General features: G+C 38.0%; 1 protein-coding gene across 4 annotated transcripts in view; it reads left to right on the top strand.

Annotated features, from left to right (window-relative positions):
* Nucleotides 1-12,075, top strand: part of kif26ba (kinesin family member 26Ba) — a 160,689-nt gene that overhangs the window by 60,427 nt on the left and 88,187 nt on the right. For all 4 annotated transcript variants that reach the window (XM_057851369.1, XM_057851370.1, XM_057851368.1 and 1 more), the window contains exon 4: nucleotides 10,605-10,786. In XM_057851369.1, the coding sequence (XP_057707352.1) occupies nucleotides 10,605-10,786 (182 nt within the window). The remainder of the gene's footprint in view (nucleotides 1-10,604; nucleotides 10,787-12,075) is intronic.

The following is a 12,075-nucleotide window of genomic DNA, read 5'->3' as shown; positions in this document are numbered from 1 at the left end:
CATATAACGACTATTCTACCTGGATAAAATGTCATTTCAACACTTAGATGTTTTGTCACCAAGACCACTGGAGAGTGGAGACGGTTATAAATGTAATCCGAGAGACTCCTCAAAATGCCAAAATGGTTTAGGGGAGACAGGTAGAGAGGGAACAAGAATAGACAAGGGAGGGGGAGAAAGAACGCCTGTAGTTATGAGCAGTCCAGAGGTGTACATGAGAGACTCCAGGGGATATCCTGAGGTGTGTGTGTGGGCTGGGGGGTGGGGGGGATGCAAACGTGTTCTACAGATGTAATAATTCATACAGTGATAATTAGAACTCTAGGGACTTTATGTCACACCCCCTGCTAACACACTCATTTTACACTCATTCACTTTCTCTCACGCATACAGTACATGTGCACACACACAATTTTTCTTCTGTACTTATTTCCTATGCGTATGTATCTTGTCTTCCAAAAACTCAACCTGCTTCATTTTATTTATTTATATATTTGTCACTGTGTTGCATACTCTTTTAATTGATATTCAGAGCAGGATTTGAATAATATGACGTACAAAAAGATTTTTGAAATTTAATATTGTGGAAACCAGTTTGGTTATTTTGAAAATGTCCACAATGTCAATGCAGCTGCCTTTTTCAGACCTCTGAAACAGTCATTGAGTAAATTACTGTAATTTTCTGACTATAACCTATATATGACTATATGACTATATGACTAACCCATCACTCCTCCCTTGGGGGGACAGTCAACCTCTGCTGCCACCTGCTGTCAACACTTGTCATCTAACATGCCTCCTAGCATGCATTGCGGCGCTACAGACAAAATTCATGTTCTGTCCAACTTATTTTTTCAGTTACTGTTCCAGTTGTTTCGTTAATTGCTCGTTATGGTATTCGGCAACACATTATTTGGCAGCGGCACCATAACACGGTCATAAGACAATCATAATTATGACATGACACTGTTATGGGCATTAATGAATGCATATAACAGATGTCATTTACTGTCATCCGGGAAATTATCTCACTTTTAAATGGCTGTAAAAGACTAAAACTGGATGTAAATGGTGTTCGTGACATAATTTGCCAGATTACAATTAATGACATGTGTCATAAGCATTCAGTAAGCCCATGATAATGTCATGTCATTATTATGACGGTCTTACTATTGTCTAATGACGCTGCTGTCAAATAAAGTTACCTATTAACCCAAATAAATCAACAAATAAGCTGCACTGGACTATAAGCCGCAGGATTCAAAATGAAGGGAAAAAATCTGCGGCTTATAGTCTGAAAATTACGGTAATTAATTCATTCATTCATATATCCGGCGGCACGGTGGCTGAGTGGTTAGCACGTCTGCCTCACAGTTCTGAGATCGAGGGTTCAATCCCGGGCTTCGGCCTTCCTGTGTAGAGTTTGCATGTTCTCCCCCGGGAACTCCGGTTTCCTCCCACATCCAAAAAACATGCATGGTAGGCTGATTGAGCACTCTGAATTGTCCTTAGGTGTGGGTGTGTGGGTGAATGGTTGTATGTCTCCTTGTGCCCTGCAATTGGCTGGCAACCAGTTCAGGGTGTACCCTGCCTACTGCATGTAGTTAGCTGGGATAGGCTCCAGCACCTCCGCGACCCTCGTGAGGATAAAAGCGGCATGGAAAATGAATGAATGAATGAATTCATATATCCATCTATCTTCTGTTCCGCTTGTCCTCACAAGCGTTGTGGGGGTGCTGGAGCCTATCCCAGCTCAATATGGGCAGTAGGCGGGGAACACCAGGAATTGGTTGCCAACGTATCGCAGTCATTAGATAAATATTGTTAAATATTTCATTTAAAACATATTTAGATAATTCACAACAAATTGCTCAAGTTGCATTAAGTCACAGCTTTTCTTCTTCACAGAAGTAGCCCGCCAGGCTTATAAAGCACCGTGGTAAACCTTGAATTTCTTTTTTGTGTTTGTTTTTTTGTTTTTTGCGTTTTATCTCCAAATTGATTCCCATTATGCTGACTTAAAAAAATAAATCTACCAAAAAAATTTGATTCCAAACTAATGTATCAACATCTATTTTTGAACAATACTAGTCCTTCTAAAAAAAACTAGCATATTGTGATAAAGTTCATTATTTTCTGTAATGTACTGATAAACATTAGATTTTAATATATTGTAGATTCATTACACACAACTGAAGTAGTTCAAGCCTTTCAATGTTTTAATATTGAAAAGATTATTGAAAAAAAGTCAAGAAAAACCAAAAATCCCTATCTCAAAAAATTTGCATATTTTATCTGACCAATACAAAAAAGTGTTTTTTAATACAAAAAAAAAAAAAGAGTCAACCTTCAATTAATTATATCAGCTATGCACTCAATACTTGGTCGGGAATTGTTTTGCAGAAATGACTGCTTCAATGCGGCGTGGCATGGAAGCAATCAGCCTGTGGCACTGCTGAGGTGTTATGGAGGCCCAGGATGCTTCGATAGCGGCCTTAAGCTCATCCACAGTGTTGGGTCTGGTGTCTGTCAACTTCCTCTTCACAATATCCGAGATTCTCTATGGGGTTCAGGTCAGGAGAGTTGGCAAGCCAATTGAGCACAGTAATGCCATGGTCAGTAAACCATTTACCGGTGGTTTGGCACTGTGAGCAGGTCGTGCTGAAAAAATGAAATCTTCATCTCCATAAAGCTTTTCAGCAGATGGAAGCATGAAGTGCTCCAAAATCTCCTGATGGCTAGCTGCATTGACCCAGCCCTTGATAAAACACAGTAGACCAACACCAGCAGCTGACATGGCACCCCAGACCATCACTGACTGTGGGTACTTGACACTGGACTTCAGGCATTTTGGCATTTCCTCCCTTTCCCATTCTTCCTCCAAACTCTGGCACCTTGATTTCTGAATGACATGCAACATTTGCTTTCATCTGAAAAAAGTACTTTGGACCACTGAGCAACAGTCCAGTGCTGCTTCTCTGTAGCCCAGGTCAGGCGCTTCTGCCGCTGTTTCAGGTTCAAAAGTGACTCCAGCACACGCCTGTGCACAGTGGCTCTGGATGTTTCTACTCCAGACTCAGTCCACTGTTTCTGCAGGTCCCCCTAGGTCTGGAATCAGCCATTCTCCACAATCTTTCTCAGGGTGCGGTCACCTTTTCTGGTTGTGCAGCGTTTCCTGCCACACTTTTTCCTTCCCACAGACTTCCCACTGAGGTGTCTTGATACAGTACTCTCGAAACAGCCTATTCGCTCAGAAATTTCTTTCTGTGTCTTAGCCTCTTGCTTGAGGGTGTCAATGATGGCCTTCTGGACAGCAGTCAAGTTGGCAGTCTTGCCCATGATTGCGGGTTTTGACTAATGAACCATGCTGGGAGTTTTTAAAAGCCTCAGGAATCTTTCGCAGGAATCTTTCGCAGTTAATTCGTTGATTCAGATTAGAGCAGGGCGGTAAACCGAAAATTTACCGTCACCGAAATTCTTTACGATGACAGACGTAATTTTGACCATGTCAGTAAATACGGTAATTTAATAAAACAAGAAAATATAGTCTTTTTATCCCGCTTTGACGCTGTGTTGTTCGGCTATGTTCATTCCCATTTAAGAAAGCAGACAGTGTGCTTACGTATGGAGTCACATGGTTTTCAGGAAGCCAATCAAACAGAAGCCCGGTAGGCTAACGCTAGCGGCTAACGCTACAAGTAAACGGGATGGAGTCGGGCTTAAGTTAGCTTCGCCAAACTTTCACCCGACATTAAGTAAACTCTTGGCGGGTTCCAGGCGGGCTTTCACCCGCTGTCCTCCCTGGTTCTCACGATATTAGGAGGGGATGCTTTCAGTGCTTTCTTCTGGTAGCCAAGCCACAGGCTAACGCTAGCAGCTAACAACGGCTACAAATGAACGTGAAAGAGTCGGACAACGGCTCTAACCTTGTCGAAATGGCTGAAATTAATGAGTGGACTGGGCACGGACTTCATGTAGCAATCATCATGTCGCGTTATTTGGCATCTCTGTGTGATTTCTCTGAAAGCTTTCATGATGGTAAAGCACTCAGCGTAAAGTATAATCCAATAGTGAAGCCTATATATAATATGACAGTTTAATGGCCACAGCTATTTTTCTGTATGTGTTTGCTTTACTCTGCCATCATAAAACCTTAAATGTTTCATTGGCATCAGAGCAATACATTACCAATAGCCATTACCAATAAGTTGTCTGAAGTGTACTGTTAAAGCTGCAAGTCATTTGTGTTAGAATGACATGTTTGCACAGTCATCATATTGATTTTTATAATGTTGTACATTTTTCAAGTCATACAAGCTGTTATAAATGTTCACACTAGAATTCTTATTGTTTACAAGATTTTTTTTAATACTTAATGTTTAGACTGCATGTGCAATTGTTAAATTGAAAGCTGGTTAAATAAATTTAACGAGAAACGGTTAATTTGTATTCCATGCACTGATTCAAAATTTCAAATTATATAACAGTCTGCTTGGGCGAATTTATCGTCATTTATCGTTATCGAGGTAAATCTGCTCAATTTATCGTGATACTTACTTAAGGCCATATCGCCCAGCCCTGATTCAGATGATTTCATGTTATGCAAATTTTTCGAGATAGGGATTTTAGGTTTTTCTTGACTTTTTATGCCAAAATCATCAATATTAAAACAATATAAGGCTTGAACTACTTCAGTTGTGTGTAATGAATCTAAAATATAGGAAAGTCTAATGTTTATCAGTACATTACAGAAAATAATGAACTTTATCACAATATCCTAATTTTTTTAGAAGGAAATTTTGACACACTGCAAACTACAACCACAATAACGAAATATCTTTTTTAGATTACTTTTTTCCCTCTTTGTCCCTCATGGAGTATCCAGTGTTCCATTTCAATGCAGTGCCTTTGGTGTGGTGCATGTCTTTGTTAGAGTTGGTGCCTCTTGTGGGAGGTGTGCAATGTCAGTGTTGCCGCCGTAAATTTTGACAGTAATGTCGGATCGGCAGTAGAGGAGAAATAGAGCAGTATCATAAATCACCCATGTTTAGACTCGCACCCCTGAGAGAGGGGAAGCAAAAGGGGGAGGAGCTGCCAACAGCGATGATCGAAAGACGTTTTGTAAAGTGGAATATGGGGAGAGCTCACAACAATGTCATGTGAAGAGATGCTGAGAGAGACATGTTCATATGGCCAAGAAAAGAGACACGTTCATAGAGTTTGAATGTGCTTGCTTAGTTACTTGTTGAGAACATTTTTATTCCTGCAGAAGGATTTTGATGAATCAGGAAGTAGAAACAAATGTGATTAAAATTCTTTTGACTATATTAAAACTATCTGCACCTTATTTTAATTATTGATTGAAGTTGAGACTGAAAATGAACTAAAGTTTAAATGTAAAAATGTATTTCTCTTCTCACTTAGTATTTACTCCAATATAGTGCTACAACTATTAAACGATTAAGTAATTTGATCAGAAAAAAGCTTCGAATCAAATTTTGCTGCTTCGAGGATTCGTTCAATTAGAGTAATGTTGTAATGGTTTGTTTTCAAAGTGTTTGCATTTAGTTTTATTGATTTGGTTGGATACACTGCCCTCTAGTGAATATGACATAACTCATCTAAAGTGACTGGATTCAGCTGCTCCTTGTTAAGACCAACATTAGGTTGTAGGTTTTTGTTTGACCCAATATGATTGTTTATGCATTCATAATTTAGTTTAGAGGTATATTTAGCGGTTTCTTGTGGGAATATGTGTTTGAACGATTTTTTTAGCGGATTGTGAAAGCTAGCATTTTATAGCATTAAAGCTAGCTTAATTCTACCTATACAAGCTTGTTCTTTTGTTGTACTTCGATCCTCATTTATTTATTCTTTTTATACCGTTTGAGGCTAAGCTCAAGCATTTTATTTTAAAAGACATTTATTGCTCTTGTAAAATGAAAGAAAAACACTTGGGAATTTCATTTTTTATTTGGATTTAATGCTCTTTTGAAAGTGCAATCTCAGCAAACGTTTGTTTTACATCTCCTAAAATTTATTCTGCATCACATTAAATCCTAACTTGATTATTTGAACTAATGAATGGATATATTAATCGAATATTTAAATAATTGATAGGTGCAGCCCTACTCCAATGCACAACCTCAATGTACCATTGACTTTTTCCAATGCATCTTCTCCATTGATTCAGTGCTTCTACTCAAATGCAGTAAAGATACTCAAATACAGTAAAGATATTAGATTTTCACAGGTAGCATAGTTGTGTACTCCTAGTTATAGCAGACAAGACCACACACATGTGCATGTATGAACTTCATTCATCCTTGTATGTTCCCTAAATTTCAGGCTGGATTTTTTTGTTTGTTTGTTTGACAGCATGGCCTGCTTTTAGAAACAGATGGGTGGAATACAATAAATCTGAACGGGACAGATGAGGGAGGTGAATGTTTTGGAAATGGAGGTTGGCTCATAATGAAGATGAACGAGTGCACTTTTACCCTTATTTATTTATTTTTCTTACCAAAAGAAGACCAGAACAGAAAAGGGTTGATAGAATGTGAATGATTTTTCTCTTTTTGACCTCTGGGCAAAGTTGTTACATTCATTAAGGGGGCACAACATATATGCAACAATGTAATGCTATCGCTATGTTTAATACTGGTAACATTTTTGGTGAAACTCTTGATGTTATGGATTTTATGTTGTGCAGGTAAACACTACCTGTCAAATGTTACAACATTCATCATTTAAAAGCCACTGTAACATTATGCAGTTTGAACATCAAAACAGTGCCTAAATAAAGGAATATACAGTGTATCACAAAGGTGAGTACACCCCTCACATTTCTACAGATATTTAAGTATATCTTTTCATGGGACAACACTGACAAAATGACACTTGACACAATGAGAAGTAATCTGTGTGCAGCTTATATAATAGAGTTAATTTATTTTCCCCTCAAAATAACTCAAAATATAGCAGTTAATATTTAATACCCTGGCAACAAAAGTGAGTACACCGCATGGGAACTACGTACATCTCTAAATGTCCAAATTGAGTACTGCTTGTTATTTTCCCTTCAAAATGTCATGTGACTTGTTACGGGAGTTCTATCAGCATTGCTGCAGAGATTGAAGAGGTGGTGGGGTCATTCCCACCACCATGCTTGACTGTAGGCATGACACACTTATCTTTGTACTCCTCACCTGGTCGCCGCCACACATGGTTGAGACCATCGGAACCAAACAAATTAATCTTCGTCTCATTAGACCATAGGACATGGTTCCAGTAATCCATGTGCTTTGTTGACATGTCTTCAGCAAACTGTTTGCGGGCTTTCTTGTGTACCGTCTTCAGAAAAGGCGTCCACCTGGGGTGACAGCCATGCACACCAATTTGACCTAAAGTGCGGCGTATGGTCTGAGCACTAACAGGCTGACCCCCCCCACCTCTTCAAGCTCGGCAGCAATGCTGACAGCACTCCTGTAACGAGTCACATGACATTTTGGAGGGAAAATGACAAGCAGTACTCAATTTGGACATTTAGGGATGTACGTAGTTCCCATGCGGTGTACTCACTTTTGTTGCCAGGGGTTTAGATATTAATGGCTATATTTTGAGTTATTTTGAGGGGAAAATAAATTAACTCTATTATATAAGCTGCACACAGACTACTTTTCATTGTGTCAAAGTGTCATTTTGTCAGTGTTGTCCCATGAAAAGATATACTTAAATATCTGCAGAAATGTGAGGGGTGTACTCACTTTTGTAAGACACTGTATTATATATTTATAAGCTTAAATAATAATCCGATTGAAATTTATACATAAATATCTAAGTATCAAAACAAGGACTTCTTAAAGATTAGGGAGGAGGGGAAGTCTATGTACCATTCCACAATATTCTTTAAATACTGAGAAAATACTGAAAAGACCAACACTAGATTGATGTTGATTATAGGTGTTTATTAGTGTTTTCCCCATTTCAATACTCAGTATCGGTAATGGCAACAGGAACAGCTAATTTTTAGAGTATTGAACAGTATCTGATTTGGTCACAAGATCCAATCTGATGCAGTATTTACGTGTTTTCAGCCTTGCCATGCTTTTCGGCTGTTTTAAATCAAACCACTAAGCAAACATGTCCGCTGTGTGAGACTACTTCACATGAGTAAAAGAGCACCAGGACATACCAAGACACTTTTATAGGAAAAATATGATTCGTCATTTACTGATTGCATTATTTTTAATTGCCTAAAAATATAGGTATCCAATTGGCATCAGATCGGTATCGGCAAAACATCTTGAAAGAAACCTGTTTAAAAAATAAATAAATAAAAAATACTAAGTATGAAAATAGGAAGTATTTTTTTCTATGATATCTAATATCCCTTTTGTTTAAATTATAAAATATTACTTGTGCACATCTGATAAAGTGATGCTACATTTGAGGACGCTGTAGCTAATGTGAATTGAAGAGGACTTTCACAAAACATGTCCCGAATCGATACAATATTATATCCATAAATATTAAAAATCAATACAGTGTTATGACACTACTGAAAAATCCCCCTATTCTCATTGCACAAGATGAATAGTGTTTTCTGCCTGATCTTCCACATACATACACTGTATAGTCCACTAGACCCATGCACAAATAGGTGGTCACTGCAGCTTTAATAATGTAGCACAGGAGAGCCCAGTGAGCGACTGGAAATGGGCATCAATGCACAGAGGAGTGTGGTATAAACTAGAGAGGCATCTCATTTACTAGAGGTGATTTATCAAGGTAGCAGCCTGCATGCTAGGACCCTATAAACGCTTTTGCAGATTTGCAGTTCACATGCGTACATGTAAATGCTTGCAGACTTTTACTCTAAGGCAAAATAGTATGCTTTTTATTAGCGCAATGGAGGCATAATAATCAATAATCCATATCTATTTAAGCAAGGCAGGCACACATAGGCATATACATTAATCTTGTGGCTGCAATTGTTTTAAATCATACAGTGAAGGTATTAATAAAATATGTATTTCACATGCCATACCAAGCTGTAATCAACTGAAAGAGCGGTTTGTATAACCATACTGTAGTCTTCATAGGGTTATTTTAAATACACAGTGATGCCTTGAGATGTTCAATTTGGTTGAACTCATAATTTTTTCCTAATGAAAATAACAATGGAAATTTACAATGACACAGTTGAAAAGAATGTGAAGATTTTAACACTTTAGTCATATATTTTGCAGCATTATAACTGAAAATGTGCCGCTCACTCCATTAGGCGTTCCTTGGACAACAAGATGTTGTATGATACAGACAGACATAGAAGAATTTTTTGCAACTGACTTACAGTAATATTAATTTTCCACAATGGATATATGTTTCTGAGTACTGTTATATTGTCTGTCTACTTGTGTTGTTACATCTTTCTTTTTTGTAGATCTGTTGCGTAATGGGTTGAAATACCCTCCGACTCTTAGGCTATTCGTCTACAAGGTTTTGCGCGTTGACTATACTGTACAGTGGTACCTTGACATACAATCACTTCGACACGATCTTTTCAACATCCGATGTAAAATTTGACTTGCCATTTGTTTCTACATCTGAAGACATACTCGATAGATGATTTATGACAGCGCCACAATTTCTTTGTTTTCCCGCAAAACGGACGCACGCCGTATTTTCTTGTGAGAGAAGTCAACATGGGTTCCAAGAATGTTAGTGCATGTGGTGAAAAAAGGAAAAAGGTGAGGCTTACCATTGAAATGAAGATGGAAATGATAGAAAAATATGAGCGTGGTGCGCACGTCCGTAAACTTGCTTGACAATACGGCTGTAGACTGTCATCCTTCAACCTCCGTTCGCCCGTCTAATCAGCTAAGGTGACAATTATTTTTGTGGAAACATCTTCAAAAAAATCGCCAGCTTCATCAGGTTTTTAAATTTATTTCAAAACTTGTGTAACAAAACATGCCTACTGTCCGCCGCAGCTGAATAAAGTAAAGATAAAAAGTCCCTCTCTCACTCAGTCAAGTCAGCCACGCGATGCGCTCAGGTACACCACGCAAAACACATCCGCTACATTAGAACCAGATTCATTACATTATTACAGGTATTATTATTATTATATTATTATTATTCAAAATTTTATTCATAATTTACCAGCAGTTTATATCAAGGCTTTAGTGTAGGTTTTCGGGCTTTGGAACGAATTAATGGAGTAATAATGCATTCTTATGGGAAAATCCTGCTCGACATACGACCATTTCTACTTACAAACAAGGTCCTGGAACGAATTAACTTTGTATGTAGAGGTACCACTGTATGCCAAACTAAGTTGAAACACATTATTCAAGTGAAACAGTTGCATAGTTAGGAAAAATTACATTACCATTAGTTATGAGGCATTTCACTAGATACAAAATTGGTGATACGTGAAGGATTTGACTGAGCCCCTGATATAGATTTGTTTGGTGTATTATGTTGTCATTGGAAGAAACCCTGAAAGTATAGAAGTACATAAAAACATAAAAACTATTTGGAAAAAAAAAAAAAATCAACTTTCCTTATTTTTCATTTCTTTGTTGTCTCTCAATTAGATCTCACAGATGGTGTCTGAGGCATCCAGGGAAGGTTTGACTGAGGCTGCCCTGAACCGCTACAACACACACTCACCTTCAAATACAAACTCAACAGCATACACAAACTCACCCTCTCACACTGCGGCGACCTCCACCACATCACAGACAACCAGCTCTTCAGCAGCTTCCTTCTTTGCCAGGTAAGATGCACTTAGTTGAGCATGCAGCATGTGCTTGGTGGATATCTGAAATACTGAGTTTTTTTTCTTAAAATTATAATCTTTTCCATCAAACAAATTTAAATTAGCTGAAGACTGCAGAATTGAACAAAAAAGCAGTTTTTTTTTTTTTTTTTTTTTTTTTTTTAAATATAATATAAAGGGAGAACAAAATCTTGGGATTACCTTTGGTTTAAGGAACTGAGTTGTGGCTTTGGACAGACTCAAGGCAGAGGGGTTAGTCAACTTACTTGCTGGCTATTAACACAACAAACTCCCCCTTTGATCGTAATGGAGATTTAGCCTTTACTGTGCCATCCCTATATACCAAGAAAAAAAAAGCTTGAGAAAAAGTCACAACATTTTCTCAAATGTCACGCAGTGACAATGCAACTCTCTCACACTACATTTCACTTTTTTGTCCTTGCATATAACTGAAGTGTCTAGCATCAGATTTAATCAACTCTGAAGACATTCAACTTGACAACAGGCCAATAAGATGTGACCAAAGATGATAAATTATTGACGACTGTAGGTGGGAAGCTCAAAATGAAACCTAAATAATGAATAGTGACCAACGCTGGAATTACGTTTTTGAAACGGGCACTTTAGTGTTGAAATTCATATAGCACTGCCAATAGTACTAATCTATAAATATTATTTAAAGGCAAGGGCGTAGGTTTGTCTCAACATTGGTAGGGACGATATAACAGCTAGGGTTGTGAGAAAATATTGAAATGGTGATATAATGTGATACTTTGTATCCCAAAAGGTTATCGATATGCTCCTGCCAAGCATCGAGATATTGTTTTAAAAAGGTGTCAATGTCTTAAAAAAAAAAAAAAAGAATAATAAAAAGGAACGAACAAGTTGCTACCAAAATCTTCCACCATCATAGTGTCTCAGTTAACTCTAAGGCTGCAGTGACGGTGCTCGACGCCCAATCCATTTAGACTGGGAACGTTCGTTCATTCAAAACCAGAGCATTCGAGGTCATTCTGTCCGATTTTCAGGGCATTTACAGGTCACTTGCTGTTCATTTTAGGGCATTTACAGGTCATTATCTGTTGAGTTTGAGTCACTGCCTATTCATTTGGGTGATTCCCAGGTCATTTCCTGTTATGTAACGCAAAATAAACAGGAAGTGACCCATAAAATACCCCAAAATCAACAGGAAGTAACTGAAACTCAACAGGTAAATTACCTTCAATGGCCCAAAATTACCTCATTGCCTGGCGTTGGCTGCCACTGACAGCCATAGACGTTGAATC

This window comes from Corythoichthys intestinalis, chromosome 1, assembly GCF_030265065.1.
Source record: "Corythoichthys intestinalis isolate RoL2023-P3 chromosome 1, ASM3026506v1, whole genome shotgun sequence".
Taxonomy (NCBI): Eukaryota; Metazoa; Chordata; class Actinopteri; order Syngnathiformes; family Syngnathidae; genus Corythoichthys; species Corythoichthys intestinalis.
This window is presented reverse-complemented; position numbering and strand designations above follow the sequence as displayed.